This window comes from Lottia gigantea (assembly GCF_000327385.1).
Source record: "Lottia gigantea unplaced genomic scaffold LOTGIsca_1, whole genome shotgun sequence".
Taxonomy (NCBI): Eukaryota; Metazoa; Mollusca; class Gastropoda; family Lottiidae; genus Lottia; species Lottia gigantea.
In genome coordinates this window covers 888,930-908,546 of record NW_008706746.1, presented here as the reverse complement: position 1 = coordinate 908,546, position 19,617 = coordinate 888,930, and the positions used below count along the sequence as shown (strand labels likewise).

The 19,617-nt window shown below is 30.5% G+C and overlaps 1 protein-coding gene across 1 annotated transcript in view; it reads right to left on the bottom strand.

The window, feature by feature from the left end:
* Positions 1–1,146: 1,146 nt before the first annotated feature.
* The window catches only part of LOTGIDRAFT_102170 (hypothetical protein), a gene marked incomplete at both ends in the record, with an annotated part of 28,912 nt that continues 10,441 nt past the window's right edge, over positions 1,147–19,617 (bottom strand). The window contains one exon of the mRNA XM_009045415.1: positions 1,147–1,327. Within this exon, the coding sequence (XP_009043663.1) occupies positions 1,147–1,327 (181 nt within the window). The remainder of the gene's footprint in view (positions 1,328–19,617) is intronic.

Below are 19,617 nucleotides of genomic sequence, written 5' to 3'. Positions count from 1 at the left end.
TCATGTGGGCGTATTAAAAGTCACAAGGGTTCTTTAAATCATAAGCTTTAACTTCTTTCAAAAAAACCTACTTATTTTGTAATATCATCAATACTCTAGTTTTTTAAGAAAAATTTGTCTGATGTGACATTTTCTGGGAAATAATAAATAATAAATAAACCACATAATGATCAATGTTTTCTCTACAGTGGAGAAAAATAGAAAATAGACATTAAATATTGAGAGGTTTTAAAGGTTATTACAATGTATTGTCTAGAAACAATGTATCACATCCTTCTCATTCTATTGTTTTATCTTTATTGTTTATTGGCTGTTCTTTTAAAGGTCACATATACTGATAATACACATGATCTTAAAGGGATATCTTTATTTAAAATATTTGCTTTACCAGCTGATAGAGCTGAAAGGGTTAGTCATTTTAATGTTTATTTTCCTAGCTGATAGAGCTGAATTTCAGCTATCTGTAAAACCGTCTGAATATCTAATTTATGAATATATTTCCAGCTCACAGAACTTGATTTCAGCTATCTGTAAAATCGTCTAAACATTTACTTTACTAGCTGATAGAGCTTAATTTCAGCTCTCAGTTAAACTGCCTAAATATTTATTTTACCAGCTGATAAAGCTCAATCTCAGCTTCCAGTATAGTCATCTGAAAATTCATGTTCAGTTGTCTGTAACACAATTCAAGTATAAGATGTGGGGGTAAAAGTTTAGACCATTGTCATTTCCGGGCCATAATAAACACCATCCATGCAAATATTGGTGACATCATAATTAGGTACAAAAATAATGAATTATTGGCAGATGTATATACAGTGAATGATTATTGATCTTATTTTGTTTCAATGCAGAGATATAGAGTGTAATGTAGGTGTGTCTAGCAGGGCTTATTTCAGGTTTTACAAATGGAACCTTTGGTTCTGAACTTCTGAATTTTATCGTGCATGCGTAATTCCAAATTCCTAAATTGACTATCTATATTTCATAAAAGAAAATATATGGGAATCTCTTAATATGTAAATGTTTGAAAAGAGATTAGTATTGGAATTGGTCTTATATTTAAATTAGCCCTGATTGTGCTGGAATGGTTATAAGGTCAACATTTGGATTTGTCAATACCTTGAAAAATGTTTTCATGTAATATTATGTGCAAAATGAACTGTGTAATGTAATTTGTGATGTTAACAGTGAGTTGTATACAATAAGGCTTACCTGAGCCCTGATGGCTGATAATTGCATACTAGCAACCCGTATTTCATTTCGCTTCCGACATAAATCCTCTTGAGTTTCGTATACTTTCGCATATTGATGATTAGCAAGATTTCTGTAAAAATAAAATTTCAAAATATTAAAATAAACATACCTTGTTCAGGTCATCACCTTCGCTGTGTGTACTGCGACTTTTTTTCACACTTCCTGAAGATTTTAACTTTCCTTTCACACTTCCTGATCGTGATTTAACACTCCCAGATTTCGACGTCCGTTTTTTCACGTCAGCATCACCAATGTGTTCTGCTAATTCCCCCATGTCACTCGTAGAATGGCAGCCAGTTACTGGCATGTCAAAATATACACAGAGAACTAAATTTTACATAAAATTCCTATTTCTTCAATGTCAAAAGATATTGATTATTTCAGTATTTAATAGAATCCAGAATTCTTCTGGAATATTTTATTGTGCTTATTTGATTATGTTCAATATATATTCAGATGCAATAAAACTATGTTCAAAATCTGTCAAGTTGTTCGAAAAATCAATTTAACACGAACAGGTAAAAACTGTGCTTGTTGTCAACTTAATTCAAAATAATAAGTGCAAAATTCACAGAATGGTAGTCCAAAATTGTTGAGTTGATCGAAACTTAAAGAAATATTCAACACAAAAATGTATTTGCGATCAATTTATTCCAAAACTATGACATCAATATTCCTATATAATGCTGTGTTCCTTTCTTTTCTTTTCCAGATTTTCAATTAAAAGTTAATTATAGTTATTTTTGACTACACATCATCCGAAAGCATAATCAAATCAGAAATTCTATTTCTAGTTCTTCATGGCCTAACATAATGGTTATATCCAACGCAAACTGTCCATTTGTGTATCTAATTCCTGCTGCTCTGATTGGCCTCGATCCAATATCTATCAGTCTGTGATTTAATCCAAAATAAAATATATCACACAAACTGTTTGAAAATAATCAGAAGTATATCCAAAACAATATTGTTCAAATATCAGTTTATGAAATGGTTATTGATATCATCTGAAGATGTTCTATAGAAACACCCACAACTAGTGTAAAATATTACTTAATCCGAGTGTTTATCAATTCAGAGTCCTTGAAACTTATTGCCGCATTAGGTTTCAAAAAGAAAGTTAATTTTTACAACATTTCAATTCATCTCTCGAAAAACATACACTTTCTAGAAGAAAAAAAAAGAAAGACGATAAAAAAAATGTTACTATTGACAGAAGAATTCAACAAGTCATTAAAATTTACAACTAATTTTTCGAAAAGGATCTTTACTTCAACACAAACTCAAACTTTTCAACATATATTTTTCAATTTACAGCTGTTTTACGAATTCTAGATGGAATCACAGTGGTAGAACTAGCAAATGGAATAATCACTTAATTACACTAGAAACTCTAAGTAAATAATCCGAATACCACTTTTCTTCAAGATAAGTTATATGCATAGAAAGAAGTAGGCTTATGACTTGTGGACAACCTTAAAGGGATTGTAAAGAGGTTTACTATATTTTTAATGTGAATCGGCCACTGATAGCGTTGATTTGCACCATTCCAATTTTCAATCAGACATCTGTGGTTCTTGCAATTCTACCAAATCTTAGCAGTTTTATGATGTCACTATCGCGAAAGGCCAAGTTTTAGTGGAATTGAAGGAACAATGTCTAACTGGAAAATGAAAATTGTACAAATTGACGATATCAGTGTCCCTGCTACACGTAAAAAAATTCTAGAAAACCTCTTTACAATCCCTTTAACTATTACACTAAAAACTCCACCAAAATTACTTCATTAACCAATTACACTTCAAGAATATATCAATTCAAAACAAGATAGAATTTAAAATAAAAATGGTAACTTTATAAACTCAACAAGAAACTGAAATCACAGAATTACACTTAACCTAGCCTGCACTTTTTATATTCTCGGTTCACTCTAATAATACAAAAGCTTAACAAAGTTACTTAAAAGTTAATTCAGAGCGAAAAGAACACCTGTTTTACAAAACTAACAAAGAACTATTAACAAATTAACTTTAAATCAGGCCAACGTAGAATTTCTATTTTCAATTTCTATTTTCACGTTAATTGGAGCTAGAGATAATATTGAGATAGTTTAAATCTTAAAAATAGTCAAAACATCTTTAAACAGTAATCTGAAACACTGACAATTAGTTCTTGGCAGATGTAAATTAGCTACAGCCAGAAAAACTACTAGCTTAAACTATATTTACTAGTGCTGGCACAATATATCGGTGAATTTCTACGTGTACCGTATCGCGAAGTCGTGTATCGATACTTGATGATACCTATCACTCCATAAAAAGTGGAGGTTGGTAAATAAAAACACATTATTTTTTTTACAGACTCGACTAAAATTGTTGAAACAGTGTTTAATGTATCAATTTTCTGCTCATTTTGCAAATGAAGATAAGCAATACCATGAAATTTTTGTGAAACACCGACTTTTTGTTTTCTGACTTGCAGAGTCTGTTTCACACAGAGCTTCTATATATTGTTCCATCCAAAATTGCCAATATATCTTTCTAGATTATCCTAGTTTTTCTTAAATCTCCATAAGACATGAACCTGGTTCTAGCTGTCTGACATCTATCACAGGTCACAAAATCAGTATCAGACTAATTTCATTTTGGTTATGCAACTTAATGCAATTATACATTCATGTTCTGGCTCTAGCTGGCTGACATCCATCACAATGCAAGCATCAGAGGGACCAGATAAAAGTCAGTGAGTTTCAGACTAATTTTTACTCTAATGAAACTACATACTTTCACTTTAGTTATAAAATCTTGTTGGCAGGGCGATTTATCGTAAAACCTAGTGATAACAAAATGTTCACTTTATTAAAACTCACACCTCCAGCTGTGTTCTGAAGATGTAACACATAAAAACATCTCTCACTTTCAAAAGATTTGTCGAAGTGAAATACAAAATAGAATACTGCATGGCATTGTCTGCCTTTATTAGCTCAATAAGGAGCAGATCAGAAATAGTATATTCATGTATCTTACTTATGCCTATTTCTATACGTCTTATAAACAGTACATATCAAGTGAGACCTGGCAACGTATTCTCGCAAACACCTTAGTGCTAGGATGTCCTAGTAACAGTGTTAGAAGTTAAGAACCTAGGATATCCTAGCACCAAGATCGTTTCGAGAATACATGGCCTGACCTTTCCTAATTTCAGTTTGTAAATTTTAAAATCCAAACTTTAACAGACCAACCAAACCAACAACTTACTTGTCGGCTTTTATCATTAAAATTCTTAAGAAATTTCAGATTCATAAAGTTTCTTCATCAATAAAATTATAACCAATCAATCAGACAACTTATTAAAAAAATATTGATAAATTGATCGTTAATTACATCACTCATGAAATCAACTGGGATAAATTTGTTAAAATTATGAAAAACACCCACTTTGAATTTTGTTTTGCATTTAGTTTAACATATAAGTTAGAAAATATTGCATCATTTGAAATTAAAATTGGATCACATTTGATATTCAATACAAAGAACTTGATCATCAAAAATCGTTGAAAAATTCTCAAAAAGTTAACTAATCAACCTAAACCAATTCACTAAAATAAAATTTGAAATTTAACAAACAGAAGAGGCAACAGGTCATCATCTAAAATAAAACTCGATCAAATAAGCAATTACAACTGCTAAAATCTAAAGTTCATCTAAAAAGCAATATCCGTTCAATAATCAACACAAGATTACACGTAAAACAAGTGGTAAATTGCACAACAAAAAATAGAAAACCTGTTAACGAAAATATCGTATTTCAAAACTTGAGTTCTGCCAGAAAATACATCAAGAGATTTATAACGTGTAACAAATCGTAAATAGCTTTCATCATTTAAATTTACACACTGAATTTAGTTCTTCAAAAAATAAATCCCCAAGATATAAATATATACTACTTGTTTTGATAATAGTAATCATATGCCAACAGCATCTGAATGGAATTTGGTCAAAATACAGAGAACATAGAAATACAGCTGATAACAGCAAGTGACTAAATCCATACAAAATTTTACTAGATGGTAAAATTTCTGGCATTCGAATAAACTTAAAGTTTCAAAATCATTGTTTTATGTGTTGATTGAAACTGAGAAACTGCTGACAACAGTAAATTACTACAAATGGGGTTCATTTCTATAGAAATCATTAGATCTTCACTTTACTTTAAACTGTCATCCAAGACAAGTTTGTTCCAAACAAAAATACCTGCTATCCACCGCACACAATACAATCCAAATAGTGTTTCATTGGTCAGTATGCTACATATATAAACACAAAAAAAATACTTCAAATAAATCAAACAAAATGCTGATTCACTGACATTTATATTTACAAGTTCCTTAAGCTAGTTAACAGAAACAATACTTCCTTTTCTGCCAAACTGAAAAAATGAACACAGAATTTCAGTTTATACCTTGATAACTATTAGAAACTGCTGACAACATAAATAAATCCAAATGGTGATTGACCGAGCAACAGGGTATATAAATTTTACATTAAAGTAAGAGAATCACCACAATTAAGTTCCAAATTACACTATAGTAAAAACAATGACTTTTCATCAAAAAATAAATGTAACTGCTAACAATAGCAAATAAATGAAATTTTTGGTTCAAAAAAGAAAGTCAGAAACACAATATCAAAGTTTTAAATGACACTGCAGTAAAAACCAAAGACTTTTCGTCAAAACTAGAAAGAAACTACTAAGAACAAATAAATACAAACAGTGGTTCAAGAAGACCAGTATAACTTCCCAATGAAAGTCAGAAACACAATATCTAAGTTCTAAATGACACTTCAGTAAAAATAATGAGTTTTCTTCATAAAAATCAAAAACAGAAAGAAACTGCCTACAACAGTAATAAATAAATCAAAACAATGGTTGACTGACTAGTAGACTATATAAATTCCAGTAGAAAGTGAGAAACTCACAATATTTAGTTTCAACTGACACTGAAGAGTAAAAACAATAGACTATCACTATCTAGATTGTTTAACTACCGACTCTAGAACAGACTTTAATACTGCTAACCTTTACATATTCTCTATACTCTTACTTGACACTTATACTGCTGTCTCAATCCAATATCCTCATGGAGACAGGTGCTTTGGAATTGGAGGTGTAAAAGGACTGAGCGAGGATAATCAAAGTAAGACAATTCACTGAACTTGATTGAAAGTATTCCACAATCATCCGAATTGTATAACTGATGTGGAATCTGTAACATACAAAGACTGTAGCATATATGGCCTTGGTTTATTGTACAAATCACATCACTTGATGCTATCATTCAGAGACCTGCATCACTATCAGAAGGAAAACTCTTTGAAAAATCTGACAGATACTATCAAATTCCAGACGTTTAGGTTAGCATGCTCAAAATTCAAAATACACCAATAGTGATAATCTCAGAAATCCTACATAAAATTCTTTTGAAAGTGTGCAGACTTTCACTTGATATTTGCACTTAGTTCAAAGCTTTTATCAAAGATATAGTATATATTTGTTCTTTTAAAATCTAATGACAGTGACAATATAAAAAAATTCTTTGCTCCACATGCTATAACCTTCATTATATTAAAATACATTATGATATAAAGCACAGACACATCTATTTTTCTGAAATTATAATCAAACCACAGGGTAAATCTAAGATCCAACAGAATGATGTTCAAGTTTGCAGACTTTCATTTGATTATCCTGTATTGTTATCCTATAATTCAACAATACTGAGACATGAAAAATTCAATAACCACAGTGACAGAATGCCTTTTAAAGTTTGTAGACTTTCACTTAGTAACCTTACCTGGTAATTAAATATTTTTTACTAGCAATATAAAACGCATGCCAGTTGTGCAGCGAGCAATGTCAACTCGTGTAGAATTATTGGAAAAAGATAAAATTATAAATCTCGTCAACATACAATAGAATAGAAAGATTGAAACTTCAATCGTGGTAGATTGTACTGCTTATAGCTGACAATTTACTATCAGACTATAGAAATTATAATTATAAAGGTATATAATCCTCTAGAAGTATATAGCTGACAATTTACTATCAGGCTATAGAAATTATAATCATAAAGGTATATAATCCTCTAGATATATATAGCTGACAATTTACAATCAGACTATAGAAACTATAATTATAAAGGTATATAATCCTCTAGATATATATAGCTGACAATTTACAATCAGACTATAGAAACTATAATTATAAAGGTATATAATCCTCTAGATATATATAGCTGACAATTTACTATCAGACTATAGAAATTATAATTATAAAGGTATATAATACTCTAGATATATAAAGCTGACAATTTACAATCAGACTATAGAAATTATAATTATAAAGGTATATAATACTCTAGATATATATAGCTGACAATTTACAATCAGACTATAGAAACTATAATTATAAAGGTATATAATCCTCTAGATATATATAGCTGACAATTTACAATCAGACTATAGAAATTATAATTATAAAGGTATATAATCCTCTAGATGTATATAGCTGACATTTTTCTATCAGAGTATAGAAATTATATACTCTAGATATTTTTATATTAATTATAATTTTTATAACATCTGTAGAAATTTATACTTTTATCTTGTGTGAAACATTGTTATAATCATTCAAATATTATCTACAAGTTTAAAGAATTTGAAATTAGATATTTGATGTTATGTAAAGGTATATTACCATCTAATTATTCAAAGTTTAAAGAATTCCGAATAAGACTGAAGAGAATTATAATCATATCTTGTGTTAAAAAATATAATCATCTTAATATTCATACAAGTTTAAAGAATTTAAAATAAGAAAATAAAATAGAATTTCAAAGATTTTAAATTTTAAAAAAAGACTGTAGAAAATTATTATCTTATAGTTGTTCATCTTAATATATTTTTCAACAAGTTTTAAGAATATTTGGTACCAGCAGACAATCATTGTATGGAAATATCATACAAGTCTTATGATTTCAGTGAAAAATATAATTATTTCACACTACATAAGAAGAAAGTACTAAATTATTAAAATCTGTTTTGCGGTTCTTTCCTGCTTTGATTGTTTTTCTAATTTGGTCTGTCACAAGTATTTCTCTTGATCTTTTTTTTTAAAGAAAATATCAGAAAAACTAACCATCATTAGAATCTTGCTAGAAGTAATTCTAAATTGAAAACTCAACAATAGTTTTTGTGTGGAAAGGACACTTAAAGAAGTTTCTATCTGGTACAAAGCCATGTAAAATTATCACGAGATTTCAGATTGTCATCCACATCTGAGTCTTTTTTCTTGTATTTTTTTCTTTTTTCTGTTTTTTTGTCTAATATGTCTTTAGGCATGTCATGCACTGATTTTCAGAATACCCGATGCCATTTTCGCACTTTTAAAACAAAATAAAGTGTCTATATTTTGAAAAATGTTGGTATCCTTCAGAGCATGCTTTTCTTCTGAAACACCTTAATCCACTCTGTGACTGGGGTTTTGTCAAATTGGCAATATCTTCGGAAAATCTGCATAATGCATATCTGCTTCTCTTGGCATCACTTTCAGAGAGTCTACATAGCTAATAAAGTTTATTTGGTATATTTACTCATTATCATCAACAGTTTTGCCAGTTATTTTTCTCTAATACACTTAAAGTGTTTCCAATTTTTTTTTTTCATATTTACTTATTTTTTTTAGAGATAAAACTAATGAGGTTTTTGGTCTTTGTTTTTTCACCTGATTTTATAAAAAGATAATATGAAGAAAGAGAAACCTGCCAACTGGCAACTATTGTTAGACAATAGTGTTTAAAATCAAACTAAATCAGAAAGAAATATGTTGAAACTGGTAAATAAAAATAATATAGCACTTAACTTGTTACTTCCGTGTCAAAATCATTTACGAAATTTAAGCCAAATCAGCACATTGTTAAATTTCACTCAGAACACTGTAAATGTTTTTATTTGATTGGTCTTAGAATGTCTTTGGGTCCATAAAAATATCTAGTTTCTTGATTTAACATCAGAATTAAAATTTTTGGGTCTGAATTTTCAAAAAACACTTATTTTACCAAGAGAAAATGGCAATAAATATATCTGAACCCAAATCTGCAAGTTCAAAAGCAGACAAAACCTATGAGAGCAATAAAATTTTTAACATTATCTTTATCATCCTAAACACACATGTAGTACTAGTAATGTTAAGTTGAAAAAACTAATCATGATATAAAACATGGAAAAACACTGTATGTAGGTGTATTAATCACAGAATACACCTGTTTTAAATTAGACCTGGACTCATTAACAGTATGATATTAACGAATCTACTGCAGGTAATAATTATATTCTATACTTCAACTATAGTCTATTTACAATAATATAAAATCTACTCACTCACAACTGACAGAAAAGAAAAATAAAAATTTATCCTATTATTAGAGTGCTAATTTCTGAAAAAGGTCTTGAAACATGTAAATGTTACAAAAATGCTTTGGTAACAAAAATTGCCAAAATTGTCCAAAATCACAAAAATTAAGGGAATAAAATGATCAGATCACCAATTTTTAAGCAAAAATTAATAAGCAGTGTTTATACCAATATATAAATATTACACTATATAAAAACACTTTTCCACCACCAAATATCAAAAATCTTTGAAAATCTCAAAAAAATTCACACAATTAAACACAATTTAAAAAACTTTTGTACCACAAAATCTCAAAAATCACAAAATAAGAAAAACTCCTCTAAATATCGTAAGTAGATTACACAATAAAATTTCCAACTGAAGACAATCTCTGAAATTGCAATATTTACAGAAGACATCAAAATAAAAACAAGAAACTAGAGATAACAACCACTGTAGTAAAATCTTTTTACACCAAACCTTGTATCTCACATTTATGCAACGCAAAATCGTAACAATCTGGAAAGAAATCACTAAAAAGTGAATAGATACAATAAAAAACACTTTGATATCACAAAATCTCTGTAATTCCCAGAAAATTCACCAAAAAATTAAAAAAAAGTTTTGAACCTCAAGATATGAAACCACCGTAGTAAAATCTGGTAAACTACTTTACTCTCACAACAAAACAACTGTGTTCTTCAGTTAGACAGTTGGTTATTTTCAAAACACGGCAATAATTTAGTACCGCAGCAAATCTTCATTAAAAATACTGGTTCATTATAATACTCGTAAATCATATGGGGAAAACTGACAGGTTGTCAGACAATATAACATATACCAACCATTATAAATGAATAAAAGATTATTAGCTAGTGGTCTCTCTCTGCATGGGGTTTCCAATTTAACTTAAAACAGCTTGTCAGACAATATAACATACACCAACCATTTATTACTTATAATATATTATTAGCTGTGGACACCCTGTATGAGGGTACATGTGGACAATGAAATACCATGACAGGTTGCCAGACAACATAGCATACACCAACCCTTATAAATCAAAATACCAAATGAACATTATCAACTTTGTAAACTCTCTGATTGGGGGTCAAAATAAACACTGAAAATCAAGACAGGTTGTCAGGCAACATAACATACATCTACCACTATAGTATTATAAACTATGTGAATTATCAGAATTGGTATCAAATTTCCTCAGAAGGATATACAGAGTTCACACACTTAAATACTAAAGTCAGTTATTCAGTCTAGGTAACATACATTCATACTTGCAGATATAGCATTGGAGATAAAGTCAAATCAACATTCTACAGCTCTAGATAGATATGACTAGTAAATACATTGCTGACATTATCAGACATGACTGGTAAATACAGTCTAATCAACTACCCTGAACAACAATTATTTAAAGTTGAAAGATGACGTGTAGTTAATTATAACAATTAGAAGATATAAACCAGACTGGTGCTGTGAGAGACAAGATATTCTAATTATAATATATCTAGGTGTTTTACAACATTGAACAGCACCTTCCTATAGTATAGTGCATGTTCTTTACAGTTAGTTAATTTCACCTCAATTTCCCCTTGTCTTTCATCCAAATATTGGAATCTTAAAAAAGCAACTCCAAGATCTGTTAGGAAGTTTAAAGATGAGAGTCAAAATATTAAAGAGCACACTTCTAATAGTGCAGCCATTACTAGTAAAAGTTATCTATTTTTTAGCAAGTTTTCTTTATTGATACCAAATCTGAATATTGAAATTTTCCAAATAACTCACAATAAGTAATCATAAATGTCATTAAAAGTCAGCATATTATACCAACAGTAAGGTCATTCAGCACGTTCACTAAGTTTTTGGTGGTTCCTCTAAACTTTTTGCAAAACTTACATTGATATAAAGTAAGATCTTTGTCTATCTTCTGATCAATTTTAATGGCAGCTGTTTTAGTTGTTCAGATTCTTAGTGTAACCTGATGTAAATGAGTATCACATACAGTATGCAATGAGGGAAATTTTATTATGCAGGCCACATAAGCCAACTCTTTCTGATTTTCTGTCAATAGTCTGTTCTGAACAGAGAAAAATCTCCAGTCTCCAAACTCCAAAAGCATTACTGACTGAGAGAACCATATAACTAATGCTGTTTATAATAACATTCTGTATTTGTATATTATCTAAAACAATGGTAAGTGAAACTACAGAAAACCTCCTTATTATGAGTATAATGGGATAATTTAGATAAATACCACAGAAACTGTTTTAATTTAAAAACATATACAAGTAATTAAGGCTCAACAATAATTCATACATATACTTCATGTAATAGCTTTAACAAGTTGTTCAGCATGAAACTTGAATAATAAAAACTAAGATATTTTAAAATATATTAAGTAAATTGGCACATACCCCCAATAAAGCTTTATTTAGAAGGGAAACAATGACGTGAGTTACGAGATGTGAACGTATAAATGTGGGACTGATATCGCAGACTAGGTAGTTGTTGGTAATGTCCGCTTTCAGCAGATGCTGATATTGCAGACTAAGTAGTTTGTTGTCAGATGACAAGTTAACGTCTGCTTCCAGCAGATGCTGATATTACAAACTATGCAGTTGTTGATAATGTCCGCAGATTAGGTAGTTTGTTGTTAGATGACAAGTTAACGTTCGCTTCCAGTGGATGCTGATATCACAGACTAGGTAGTTGTTGGTAGATGACAAGTTAACGTTTGCTACCAGCAGATGTTGATATCACAGACAAGGAAGTTGTCGGTAGATGACAAGTTAACGTTCGCTTCCAATGGATGCTGATATCACAGACTAGGTAGTTGTTGGTAGATGACAAGTTAACATTTGCTACCAGCAGATGTTGATATCACAGACAAGGAAGTTGTCGGTAGATGACAAGTTAACGTTCGCTTCCAGTGGATACTGATATCACAGACTAGGTAGTTGTTGGTAGATGACAAGTTAACGTCTGCTTCCAGAAGATGTTGATATCACAGACTAGGTAGTTGTTGGTAGATGACAAGTTAATGTCAGCTTCCATCAGATGCTGATATCGCAGACTAGGTAGTTGTTGGTAGCTAACGACTGCTTCTAGCAGATTTTATATCACTGAGGTAGTTGATGGTAGTAAGATTGGTTCAATTAGATTATTCTGCACTGTTAGTTTGGTAGATGATAATAGATAAGATAATAACCTACATCAAATATATACCAACAGGTGAGAAAATTGTAGCCTTGATCAATGTAAGAATCTACTCATCTCAACAGTTTTATAGTTTCATTTTCACCTTTAGTCAAGGTGAAATTTAGATTTACGTTCAACAGGTGAAGATTTTTATAAAATAAACCTCAAAAAACATTTTAGAAGATCAAATCAAAGAAAATAAGCTGAATTTAGAACTAACTAACCTTTTCCTTTGATTTGCAGGTATTACAATTTTGTGCATGTACGACTTGCAGCACATTCTAAGATTTTCTAATTGACTCAAACTGAGGTGGTTGTTCTGATCCTTATCATGTGATAGGGATTTTTGCATAAAAACTTGCACCACACATGTAGCCCGTTTCGATGTTTTGCATTGGACACACGCACGTAAAACAATGAATTATAGAAGACCTACACAGGATATTAAAAAGTCTCTCCCACTGAGATCTATTTCTTCATTCAATTTCATTACTTTAGAGATTTGAATAAATGTTTCACCGTCCTGTTTTTTTAATCATAAAAACATACTACACTTGGCCTTATCATGCATTGTTCATATTACAGTGCTCTGTTTCACCTTTATAATTCCACAAATTTTGAAATCAACCCAACCACTTAGACCTCAACATCTCTAATAAGTTCTAATATAATGGATTGTGGATCTACTGGGCCATCAGGTACTGTAGGTTCGAATCCTGCTCAAAAGTAAGAAATATTCTGATGTCTGTGCCAGTGCTTCTGAGAGTTGACTCAGTATTGGTTCCCTCCCCCCAAATAAACCCCACTCCACCCCTATTTAATATAATATACAAGAAAAGAAATAAAACAGATGGCTGTTATAATGAACAAAATTATCTATTAATCTTTTATCATATAATAACATTCAAATATTATTACTCTACACGCCATGCCATTTTAAAGCATAACTGTTTACTATCATATAACCAATGTATTCTTTCTGTATGATGGAATTTTTTTTCCATTTAAATATTATTAATTTAGACACTATAACATTTTAAAGTACAAGTGTAGACCTATAAAACATTATCACTTTAGACGCCACAACATTTCAAAGTACAACTCTTTCTATCATATACCAAATTATTTTTCTTTATGTACAACTTTATCATTAAAACATTATTACTTTACAAGCTATACCATTTAAAGTACAACTGTAGACGTATAAAACTATCACTTCAGACGCCATAACATTTCAAAGTACAACTCTTTCTATCATATACCAAATTATTTTTCTTTATGTACAACTTTATCATTAAAACATTATTACTTTACACGCTATACCATTTAAAGTACAACTGTAGACCTATAAAACTATCACTTCAGACGCAATAACATTTTAAAGTACAACTCTTTCTATTATATAACCATAAAGTATATTTTCTATATGTTGGAATTTCTTTTTCATTAAAATATTACTAATTTAGACCCTATAACATTTTATAGTACAACTGTTTAATTTAATACACAGTATTCTTTAAGTTAGAACTTTAGTTGGAAGGTCTTCATCATTAAAATATTATACTACTTTAATCACCATGCCACAGTACAACTGTTTGTAGACCTTCATCATCAAAATATTTAACTCCAGATGATTCTCCATGTTAGAGCAGGGATAATTACCTTAAGACAACTTTAGATTCAGTTCTTAATGGGATTCTTAAACATTCACAGCCTGTAATTTTCTGGGAAATTATTTTTGGATTTCCATATTTATGATCTATTTTCACTGCAGTCTTTACGTCACGCCATCTAAAACTGTCGCATCACTCATGTCAGGACTCGAGAAACTATTGCTTCTCCAGGCAATATTTCCGACAGCTGTCCGATAACATGTTGAACGTGTAGTGTATCACCCAATTACTTCCCCTATCCTCTCTGCCCAATCAGTGGAAACAACTTGTATCACATAACTTATATTCTTGATTGCAGCACAACATAATTTTTTTTTTTACACTAATATATTGTTATAGTTCATTCTCTTGATCGGGCTACATGTGAAATATTGAGCTAATAAATTAATAAATGGTGCATCTTTATATCTAGAAAACACTGTCTGTATAAACATGTAAAACATTGAGTTAATAAATTCAGATATGAATCTTCTTTATATCTAGATATTTAGTTATAAATTTAGAAAAGATTATCCATATATCTCGTGATTCTTTACTTATCATGCCTGTACTATAAAGATAAAATATCACATGATTCCCAAAACCATTACTGTCTATTTCTATTTTAGCATTGACGTCATGACACTCAACACTGTCGTGTCACTGACTGACTGACTTGGCATCTGATAAACTGACATCACACTGTTGACATTTGCCTTGACATTTGTAACGACAAAAGTAAGATGGAACAGACAACTGTCATTATCATCCAATTCTACAAGACCATTAAGACAAATTAATGAGTTTTATGTCCTACTTTTTACCACTTGGTTGTACAAATAAATGAGCACCATGCAGTATGCAATGAGGAAAATTGTGCCATGACTGTACACACAACCTTTAGCACTTCCTGTCTTACAAGCTTTGGGCACAGAACAGTAATTCTATTTCATTAGTCCAATAAGGAATAGAACAGTAGGATATAAACCCCATTTTATTTCATTAGTCCAATAAGGAATAGAACAGTAGGATATTAACCCCATTTTATTTCATTAGTCCATTAAGGAATAGAACAGAAGGATATTAACCCCATTTTATTTCATTAGTCCAATAAGGAATAGAACAGTAGGATATTAACCCCATTTTATTTCATTAGTCCATTAAGGAACAGAACAGTAGGATGTAAAACACCATTCTATTTCATTAGTCCAATAAGGAACAGAACAGTAGGATATAAAACACCATTTTATTTCATTAGTCCAATAAGGAACAGAACAGTAGGATGTAAAACACCATTTTATTTCATTAGTCCATTAAGGAATAGAACAGTAGGATATTAACCCCATTTTATTTCATTAGTCCAATAAGGAATAGAACAGTAGGATATTAACCCCATTTTATTTCATTAGTCCAATAAGGAATATAACAGTAGGATATAAAACACCATTTTATTTCATTAGTCCAATAAGGAATATAACAGTAGGATATTAACCCCATTTTATTTCATTAGTCCAATAAGGAATAGAACAGTAGGATATAAAACACCATTTTATTTCATTAGTCCAATAAGGAATATAACAGTAGGATATTAACCCCATTCTATTTCATTAGTCCAATAAGGAATAGAACAGTAGGATATAAAACACCATTTTATTTCATTAGTCCAATAAGGAATAGAACAGTAGGATATTAACCCCATTTTATTTCATTAGTCCAATAAGGAATAGAACAGTAGGATATTAACCCCATTTTATTTCATTAGTCCAATAAGGAATATAACAGTAGGATATTAACCCCATTCTATTTCATTAGTCCAATAAGGAACAGAACAGTAGGATGTAAAACACCATTTTATTTCATTAGTCCAATAAGGAATAGAACAGTAGGATGTAAAACACCATTTTATTTCATTAGTCCAATAAGGAACAGAACAGTAGGATATTAACCCCATTCTATTTCATTAGTCCAATAAGGAATAGAACAGTAGGATATTAACCCCATTCTATTTCATTAGTCCAATAAGGAATAGAACAGTAGGATGTAAAACACCATTTTATTTCATTAGTCCATTAAGGAATAGAACAGTAGGATACAAACCCCATTTTATTTCATTAGTCCAATAAGGAATAGAACAGTAGGATACAAACCCCATTTTATTTCATTAGTCCAATAAGGAATAGAACAGTAGGATACAAACCCCATTTTATTTCATTAGTCCAATAAGGAATAGAACAGTAGGATGTAAACCCCATTTTATTTCATTAGTCCAATAAGGAATAGAACAGTAGGATATTAACCCCATTTTATTTCATTAGTCCAATAAGGAATAGAACAGTAGGATATTAACCCCATTTTATTTCATTAGTCCAATAAGGAATAGAACAGTAGGATATTAACCCCATTTTATTTCATTAGTCCAATAAGGAATAGAACAGTTGGATATAAACCCCATTTTATTTCATTAGTCCAATAAGGAATAGAACAGTAGGATATTAACCCCATTTTATTTCATTAGTCCAATAAGGAATAGAACAGTAGGATATTAACCCCATTTTATTTCATTAGTCCAATAAGGAATAGAACAGTTGGATATTAACCCCATTTTATTTCATTAGTCCAATAAGGAATAGAACAGTAGGATATTAACCCCATTTTATTTCATTAGTCCAATAAGGAATAGAACAGTTGGATATAAACCCCATTTTATTTCATTAGTCCAATAAGGAATAGAACAGTAGGATATTAACCCCATTTTACTTCATTAGTCCAATAAGGAATAGAACAGTAGGATATTAACCCCATTTTATTTCATTAGTCCAATAAGGAACAGAACAGTAGGATATTAACCCCATTTTACTTCATTAGTCCAATAAGGAACAGAACAGTAGGATATTAACCCCATTTTATTTCATTAGTCCAATAAGGAACAGAACAGTAGGATATTAACCCCATTTTATTTCATTAGTCCAATAAGGAATAGAACAGTAGGATATTAACCCCATTTTATTTCATTAGTCCAATAAGGAACAGAACAGTAGGATATTAACCCCATTTTATTTCATTAGTCCAATAAGGAATAGAACAGTAGGATATTAACCCCATTTTATTTCATTAGTCCAATAAGGAACAGAACAGTAGGATATTAACCCCATTTTATTTCATTAGTCCAATAAGGAATAGAACAGTAGGATATTAACCCCATTTTATTTCATTAGTCCAATAAGGAACAGAACAGTAGGATATTAACCCCATTTTATTTCATTAGTCCAATAAGGAATATAACAGTAGGATATTAACCCCATTTTATTTCATTAGTCCAATAAGGAACAGAACAGTAGGATGTAAAACCCCATTTTATTTCATTAGTCCAATAAGGAATAGAACAGTAGGATGTAAAACACCATTTTATTTCATTAGTCCAATAAGGAACAGAACAGTAGGATATTAACCCCATTCTATTTCATTAGTCCAATAAGGAATAGAACAGTAGGATATAAAACACCATTTTATTTCATTAGTCCAATAAGGAATAGAACAGTAGGATATTAACCCCATTTTATTTCATTAGTCCATTAAGGAACAGAACAGTAGGATATTAACCCCATTTTATTTCATTAGTCCAATAAGGAATAGAACAGTAGGATATTAACCCCATTTTATTTCATTAGTCCAATAAGGAATATAACAGTAGGATATTAACCCCATTCTATTTCATTAGTCCAATAAGGAATAGAACAGTAGGATATTAACCCCATTTTATTTCATTAGTCCAATAAGGAACAGAACAGTAGGATATTAACCCCATTTTATTTCATTAGTCCAATAAGGAATAGAACAGTAGGATATTAACCCCATTTTATTTCATTAGTCCAATAAGGAATAGAACAGTTGGATATAAACCCCATTTTTGTCCATTAGGTGTAGAAAAGTAAGATGTAAAACTTCATTTAATTTACAAAAAGAGTGTAAAAACAAGAATTTGACTTGTAACTTGTTGATAGAACATCTTACTTCATCCTTCAAACTTAATGAAGCAGATTCTATCTCTTGGCGCAGATTGAAACAACAACTTCAAGGTATATTTGATTACTTTTCAAGTCTTCAAAACATAATCATTAGCCAAAACATGGAAAGGATATGAAAATGCCCACTCATTCAGAACTGGTAGTTATTCTACAATTTTCTATTAAGTTTGACCACCTGCGTCAACACTCATTAAAAGAAACAACCATATTGAACTATCTTAGATTTTCATGGTACATTCTATCAGCTGGTCCTTGGCCAAACCTCTTGGCAATGATTTTATACACATAACAACTTAGATTCTCCAGGATTCTGTCTACTTTTAGGTCTTTTGTCAACCTCTACGCAAGGTCTTATAAGGATAACAACTAACATTTTTTAAGGATTGTCTACCAGGTCCAGCTTTTACTTGGTCAAACCTCATAATAATGATATTACAAGGAGAATAACTTAGATTCTCCAGGATCCTGTTAACCTGTTGATCTTAGATCAAACCTCTTGAAATTATTTTTAAATTAAAAAAACTTGACTTTTCAGTTGCTTATTGCCCAAACTATAAGGTACTCAAAGATCCTGTCTATCAGTTGCTTATTGCCCAATTTATAAGGTACTCAAAGATCCTGTCTATCTGTTGGCCTTTATTCATTCTTCTTGAGATTTTGGAAGTTAAAAATTTCTTGATTGAAAAATAAACCTATTCCTGTAAAATGTAACAGAGATGGTTTTTCATCTTGATTCTGATAAATTAATCTGAAAACACTTTGATTATCGTGGTTTGAGAAGATAAGTGAGAAATTTTTTTTTTTTTTTATTAACTTACAAAGCCTAGATAACATCTCACAAGCTGGTAAGTTGATAAGATCAGGGATGATGATTCACCACATTTACCAGTAATGCCTGACTACCTCTAGACTGTTGATTTGACCCTATATCCCGCATGTCTGACCTTCATAAGGCTGTATTTACTTGTCACATTTGGCTAGAGCTTTAGGCTGTTGATTTGGTTATATTTACCTGT